General features: G+C 47.6%; 1 protein-coding gene across 1 annotated transcript; it reads left to right on the top strand.

The window, feature by feature from the left end:
* Positions 1–7,588, top strand: LOC125358407 (ADP ribosylation factor like GTPase 2 binding protein). Its single transcript, XM_048355523.1, has 6 exons — positions 1–353; positions 1,794–1,855; positions 3,355–3,461; positions 5,034–5,119; positions 5,263–5,359; positions 6,292–7,588. The coding sequence occupies exons 1-6, from the start codon at positions 316–318 to the stop codon at positions 6,391–6,393; spliced, it is 492 nt and encodes a 163-aa protein (XP_048211480.1). The 5' UTR covers positions 1–315; the 3' UTR covers positions 6,394–7,588.
* The last annotated feature ends 21 nt before the right edge of the window (positions 7,589–7,609 follow it).

Raw genomic sequence — 7,609 nt, 5'->3', positions numbered from 1 at the left:
GCGGTTGGTAACGGACGTTCGGACCGGCTTGGCCACTGTGGCGGCGCGCGTAGAGCGGCGTGGCCGCGCGTGGAGGCCCCTCGGGCGCTGAGCTGCAGCCCGGGACCCGAGGCTCGGTCTCGCGCGTGATCGCTGACCCAGCTGCGCCGTGAGCGGGCCCGCGGCTGGGCAGTGAGGCCTCCTCGGGCCTGCCGCGCCCTGCATGCGAGTGGGGACTCCGCGGAGCTTAACGGAGGCCGAGCCGGAGCGGCGGGCGGAGTAGAGAAGGTGGCGGCGGGCCTGCTCACCCGCGCGGGTGGATGCGGCGCCGCGGCGATGGACGCCCTGGAGGAAGAGAGCATCGCGCTGTCCTTGTGAGTGACTGTGGCCGGAGGCCGGGTCTGGGCCTGGACGGGCGCTCAGGGGGTCCCCTAGGGGTGGGGGTGCGGGGCGCTGTCACACCTCCATCACAATCCCAGCCGGGCTCTGGCGCACTGGGCCGCAAGGCGTGGCCCGCGGTCCAGGGACACCCCGCTCCTGCCCTCCCCCCGCCCCCACCCCCCAACGACCTCCGACCCCAGCGCCCTCCCCTCCAGTCTCCCCGTGCCAGGCGCGGTGCCATCGCTGAGATGCGGTGAGTAGACCCCGCACGGGATACGAGCTCTACCCAGCCTGGAAAGGCCCACGCCATCCTCCGCTCCCTTTGATGCGTCTGTGGTGTTAAGTTTTATGAAGGAGGAGCCAAGACGTCCAACTTGCAGGTCCCGGGTGTTTTCCTCTGTTGGAAATTTTAGATCAGAAGTAATCGTGGGCCCGGCAGGCAGGTGCTCGAGGCTCAGGCCTATAATCCTAGCTACTCAGGAGGCTGAGATCTGAGAACCGTGGTTCGAAGCCAACCGGGCAGGAAAGTCCGTGAGACTTTTATCTCCAGAGAAGCACTAAAAGAGCCTGAAGTGGAGGTGTGGTTTACATGGTGGAGTGCTAGCTTTGAGCACAAAAAGCTCAGGGACAAGGAGTGCCCAGGCCCTGGGCCTGAACAACAACAAAGTAATTATGCTTTTTTTCCTCTTTGGCAATACTGGGGACAGAACCTAGAGCCCCTGCCACTTGAGACACGCCTCCAACCCTTTTCATTTTATTTTTCAGATAGGGTCTTGCATTTTTCCACCAGCTGGCCTCAAACCATAATCCCAGTTACTTAGGATTATGGTTTGAGCCACAACTCCTGAACCTCATTTAGAGGAAGGGAGGAAGAAGGAGGTACTGGGGTTTGAACCACTTGAACCACATACCCAATCTCTTTTTTTTTTTTTTATAGGATCTTGCTTTTGTTTGCCTTGGTATAGATTCTCCAATAAAAACTTCCCCAGGATGTGTGATGATGAAGCACCGCCCACAGCTTTTTAATTGGTTAAGTCAGGCCTCTGAGCTTTTCCCTATCTCCAATCTGCCACCAAACCAGGCAGGGGCCCTCCTAATTCTTGAAGCTGAATGAAAAGATAATGATTTTGCTATCCTTTCCACTCCTACTAGGAATGACTTTCTTTTAAAAAAAATTATTTGGGGCTGAGAATATGACTTATAGTGGCGAGAGTGCTTGCCTCATATACATGAAGCCCTGGGTTCAATTCCCCAGCACCAGATATATAGAAAATGGCCAGAAGTGGCGCTGTGGCTCAAGTGGCAGAGTACTAGCCTTGAGCAAAAAGAAGCCAAGGACAGTGCTCAGGCCCTGAGTTCAAGGCCCAGGACTGGCAAGTAAATAATTAAATAAAAATATTTGAATCAACATCTAATCCTGGCTTATTTTTCAGCTCTTCTGCCTCTGATGCAGAATTTGATGCTGTGGTCGGATGTCTTGAAGACATTATCATGGGTAAAGTATTCTGCAGCCTGACCTGTGTTCTCTTTAGTTCTTAGACCTTTGTACATTGAAATTAATTTTAAAAGTTTTCTAACAAGAGAGAACTTCAAGCTCCGTGTCAGTTTTAATAGGATACAACCCAATATCAAGTGAGCTACACTGAGAGTCATCTTAGAAACAGCATAGTACTCAAAACAAGGGAGCATATTCAGTTAACAGCCCATAAAGTCCTCTGTGTTCTTGCTGAGGCTTCTGGGAGTTTTGATGTGCTTTATTGCCCAAAGTACTGTGGTTTTTAAATAGTTTTAAGTTTTAGCTTTTTTATTTTATTTTTCCTTTTTGTGTGTGTCTGTCTTGAGGTTTGAACTCAGGGACTGGACACTGCCCCTGCGCTTTGTGGTCAAGGTTAGCATTCTACCACCTGAGCCACACTGTCACTTCTAGCTTTTTGGTAGTTAATTGGAAATCAGGATCTCGTGGACTTGTTTACTGGGCTGGCTTTGAACCCAGATCTTCATGCATCAACCTCCTGAGTAGGTAGGATTACAACTGTGAGTCCCTGGTGCCTGACTTGAGTTTGGGCTTTTTTTTTTTTTTTTTTTTTGTGCCATTCCTGGGGCTTGAAGTACTCAGGGTCTGAGTACTATCTCTGAGTTTCTTTTGCTTGAGGCTAGTGCTTTACCACTTGTGCCACAGTTCCACCTCCAGCTATGGGGAGCGGGGAGATTAATTGAAGATATAAGTCTCATGGACTTTCTTGCCAGATTTGGCATCAAATCTCAGTCCTCAGATTTGAGTCTCCTGAGCAGCTAAGATTACAGTGAGCTACCAGTACTAGATGGATTCTAGCATTTTTATGCTATAAAACAACATAAAACCCATACATGTCCATGAAGAACAAAAAGGGTCACACTGTAGCTGATTCTGTTTTTCTGAGCTGAAAAGTTCCCACTTGTAGGTTCCTTTGGCATCCTTAATAAATCCTCCTAAGTAACAGATAAGCAGTAATAGGCCCCAGAGCTTTAAGCAAATATGGAGAAGGAAAAAAGTTAAACTTGAGAGAACTTTTTGTGTGTTGTCTTTTATGTTCTCTGAGAATTAGGAAAAAAAGTTAATTACAGTTACTGGCTATATAGGTTAATCCAGTGCAGTATGGAAGTGACTTAAGTTTGTGACCCTTCAGGTCCTGTAGAGGTCAGGGTTGTAAAGTCTCAAATATGAATGATTCACCCCTCAGCTCTCTCATGGGAACTTAGAGGTTTCTAGAGAACCTGTTCAGACACTGCTCCTTACCAGACATACTGTCTGCTGAGCCACATTTCCAGCCCTCTTACCAAAAAAGAAGACTGATTGTTCTGTTTTAACACTGATGTCCCATTTAAGCCTTTCTTGAATCCTAGCCTTTCCTCTTTAGAAGCAGGCTGTTGAGAAGGCAGTACTTGTCCCCCTCATAAATCCAAATGGCTTTTAGTCTCCATTGAAAAACAATACATTTCCCCTTTGTGGCTCAGATGATGAGTTCCAGTTATTACAGAGAAACTTCATGGACAAGTATTACCAGGAGTTTGAAGACACGGAAGAGAATAAACTCACCTACACACCCATTTTTAACGAATATGTAAGTAGAGATTTGTGCTTCTCTTACTAGATTTGAGTTTCTTTAAAAGTTGGATATAAAATCAAGCATTGAAATGCTTGATTGAAATGAATTGCTCATCTTTTTAATATACTAGCAGAATTCTGCCAGGGATTGTGGTTAGAATCTGCCCTCGCTCATTTTTTTTCTTCAGATCTTTTCAAAAGTCTTTCAGACAGTATTTGAGCTTTTTTCAAAAGGCTGCATGAGGCTGGGAATATGGCCTAGTGGCAAGAGTGCTTGCCTTATATGCATGAAGCCCTGGGTTCGATTCCTCAGCACCACATATATAGAAAAGGCCAGAAGTGGCGCTGTGGCTCAAGTGGCAGAGTGGTAGCCTTGAGCAAAAAGAAGCCAGGGACAGTACTCAGGCCCTGAGTTCAAGGCCCATGACTGGCAAAATACAAAAAACAAAAAGGCTGCTTTTCAAAAGTCTTTCAGGCAATATTTGAGATTACAGACTTCTCCCTTAAGAGAAGTTTGGCTTTACCATAATCCTGCCTTCAATTGTAGCATACCACTTCAACAAACTTACATTTGAGTGCTTCTTTTCTTTTGATCAGCCCTGGGGCTTGAACTCAGGGCCTGGGCACTGTCCCTGAGCTTCTTTTTGCTCAAGGCTAGCACTCTGCCACTTGAGCCACAGTTGCCAATTCTAGCTATTTCTGTGTATGTGGTGCTGAGGAATCGATCCCAGGGCTTCATGCATGCTAGACAAGCACTCTTGCCACTAAGCCATATTCCTAGCCTTAAGTGCTTCTTTAACCTACTTATTTTGCAGTATTAAGGCTCTAACTTCAGGCCATAAGCATGCTAGGTAGGTACACTTCCATTGAGTTACATTCCCAGCCTTTGGGTTTTTGAGACTGAGGGTATGTAGCACAGACTGGCATGGAACTTACCATCCTCCTTTCTTACCTTCCAGAGAGCTGGGATTATAGGTGTGTTACCACCATACCCAGTTTGATTAACTTTCTTCAAACACTGTATTCTTTATCATCTAGTCCGGTACTCATGTAAAAGTAAGAACAACCTGAGTCACTAAGTGTGAGAAAACAAGACTAGAACACAGGACCCTCACTTCACTCTCAGGCTTTACATTGTACCCAAAGCCTCTTTGGGCCCCCTGGAATTCATCTACCTAAGACTAAGTTTGAGCCTCCAGGACTGTGTTTTCTGAACACAAAGCATGGGGAAAGCCAGCTTGGCAGGACTGTGACTGTGTTCTTCCTGTGCTTCGTGCGTTTTCTGTGTGCATAGACTTCATCTCACAAGCAGGGTTATTTGGGGAGAATACCCTACTTTCTGTGGGATCCCTACTGGGGGCCCTCTCCACCTGCCTTAGAGCGGGTCATCCTGTGATGGCACAGTTACCCACAAATGCCCCTCTCTGTACCACGCAGACCCAGGACAGCTGGGTTTTGTCTCCCTTAGTACCCCTGGCACTCAGCATTGGCTCTCAGGAGATGCTCGCCAAGGATGCGGCAGGTTTTCTGAAAGGAAGTCTTGTTTCCCTAAAGCGTGGTCCAAGCAAGATCCTTTCCGCTGTTGTAGATTTCTCTGGTAGAAAAGTATATTGAAGAACAGCTGTTGGAGCGGATCCCTGGATTCAACATGGCCGCTTTCACAACAACATTACAGTGAGTTTGTTTACCCATTTCTGTCCTTCCTCCTTCCTTCCTTCCTTCCTTCCTTCCTGTGTCTTCCCATGAGCGCACTTGGGGGCGAGTCCTGGGTGGGAGGCCCACTCCATGGGACATCACCACCGCCCTTCCTTTTGCAGGCACCATAAAGATGAAGTGGCTGGTGACATATTTGACATGCTGCTCACATTTACTGATTTTCTGGCGTTTAAAGAAATGTTTTTGGACTACAGAGCAGTAAGTTCTGACTACCTCTCCCCTTACGACCCCTTAGAGAATTCCAAGTAGAGGTATTAAACACAGCCTCCCCTGCTTCCCATCATGCTTCCCCTTATAACATCTGCACAGCTAGCGAAGTGTCCGCCGAGGGGGCTGCCCCATGTGCTGCAGAAATAGGCCCAGGTGCCCCCCCCCGCCCCCCAGGGTGGCTGTGAGGAAGAGTTCCTAAATAGTCAGAAGGGCTAAAAGTAAAGAGCAGATAGAATCTCCGCACTTTCTTTTGCAACTCAGGTTTCAGCTTTTGTTATTTTTTGGCAGGCCTGGAGATTGAACCCAGGGTCTCTTGCATAGTAAGCAAGGGCTCCACCATTTAAGCACTTTTTGGTTTTTTGGATAAGGTGTCCCAGCTGCCTCAGCCAGCCTAGGACACTCCTCCCCTGTCCCCCGAGGAGCCACGAGCGTGCTCCACCAGGCCTGCTTGTAATACAGGCTCTTTGCAAGTAGTGTTTTCCAGAGAAGAGAATTTATTCATTCATTCATTCATTTTTGGTGCTGAGGCTTGAACTCAGGGCCTGGCCACTGTCCCTGAGCTCTTTTTGCTCAAGGCTAGCCCTCTACCACTTGAGCCACAGGTTTGCGTCTAGCTTTTTTGGTAAGTAATTAGAGATAAGTCTCCTAGATTTTCCTGCCTGGGCCAGCTTTGAATTGATTCTCAGATCTTAGCCTTCTCAGTAGCCAAGATTATAGGCGTGAGCCACCAGCTCCTGGATGAGGGATCACTTTCTAAGAGCACCCAAGGCCAACTAGCCTGCTTTGTGTGGATTTCCCCCGGGGGTCCACACCCCCTCTGCCACTGTAATCTCCCTTCCCCATGCCAAAATCAAGGGCCTGAACCTGAAAGGCCTTTTTCTGTTCCTTGCCTCTTGAAGATTTTTTTTTCCCTCTTGTAGGAAAAGGAAGGCCGAGGACTAGACTTAAGCAGTGGCTTGGTAGTGACGTCCTTATGCAAATCATCTTCAACACCAGCCTCCCAGAACAATCTACGTCACTAGGTCCCACTCCAGGCAAAGAGTGGGATCATCGTGGAGATCACCAGCCCGGTAGGCTCAGAGACTTCAGTTATGCCCACAGACATGCATCTCTGAAAGACCGCTGCTGTGTGGCCGTTTATGTTAAGTATTGATGGGTCACAGACAACATGACCTGACCCATGGGGACCATTTCTCCTGGAACACCTTCTTGTATTCAGCCACCCTCATGCTTCTCTCCTTCCCCATGTAGACACATCTCCCAGGTGCTTCAGAGCCAGACCCCTCTCCAGGGCAGCACATGGAGTATCCACAGTGTGAAACAACCCACCATCATGAGCCCTTTGTCCCAGCAGACTTTGCACAACTCTGTGTGCGCACAGCTCTTTCACACGGGTCAGTTTTGGTCCTTCATCCACAGTGGGGTTTTGTCTAAGACTACTCACTTTGCCAGATCCTCGTGCCACTGTCCGCCACTGTAGGAACCAGCTGAGAGATATCTTCTACCCAAAAGATACCTTACATCCACAGTGCTTGTAACACTGGCTCCTGTTTGTTCTCATGTAGTTCCACTTTCTAGAAATCTCTTAGGCATTATTTTTGAAAAAAATATTTTTATAGATAAAAACTCAGGCTAACCTAGTAGATATGGTCATGGAACTGCCATTGATCCCCCACTTAAGATCAAAGTATTCTGTGCTGTGTGCTTTTGAGTTAGTGCTGCAAAGGCAAAGATGCTGTCTGCACCGGTGCACCTGTTATATTAGCTCCAGTGAACATCAGCTATGTGCTAGGAATAGAGTAGGAACTGCCCTGCTGTTAGAGCATGCTAAGTGTATGTGCAGGCTTGCTTGAAATCCTTTCTGCATAAGCCAGTTCAGTGGGCTTTCTTGGAAGGAGATAGAGATGGCATTTTTTTTTCTTCTGTCAGAAATCTCTCAGAGAAGGTACACCATTAGTCTAGCTCAGCATGGAGTGGGCAGGGGACAGCATTGCTGGCCACGTGTCCACCTTGGGTTAGTGCTATATTTGGTAGACTATAACTGGCCAGAAAACAGTTCAATTCCCAATATGTACTTTCAACACTGAAGATAAAACCCATCCTGGATCTTCAGTGACTGTTGCGGTTTCAGAGGATGAGCTGTAACCTATGCTATGTGTTTTTCTGTAGTGGTTTGTCACTACTTTTGTAACCTGAGTAAAATTTCCTGTTTTGCAAAAACCATCATTCTCAATGAGC

Source organism: Perognathus longimembris, chromosome 10, assembly GCF_023159225.1.
Source record: "Perognathus longimembris pacificus isolate PPM17 chromosome 10, ASM2315922v1, whole genome shotgun sequence".
Classification (NCBI taxonomy): domain Eukaryota; kingdom Metazoa; phylum Chordata; class Mammalia; order Rodentia; family Heteromyidae; genus Perognathus; species Perognathus longimembris.
Note: the sequence above shows the minus strand (reverse complement) of the source record. Positions and strands in the feature narration are given on the sequence as shown.

Bases quoted from the DNA above. Each gene is read 5' to 3' on its own strand.
- LOC125358407 (XM_048355523.1), top strand. From the start codon at position 316: ATGGACGCCCTGGAGGAAGAGAGCATCGCGCTGTCCTT. The intron at 1,856-3,354 runs GTAAAGTATTCT...TTTGTGGCTCAG, and splicing joins TCTTGAAGACATTATCATGG to ATGATGAGTTCCAGTTATTA. The intron at 5,360-6,291 runs GTAAGTTCTGAC...TCCCTCTTGTAG, and splicing joins TGTTTTTGGACTACAGAGCA to GAAAAGGAAGGCCGAGGACT.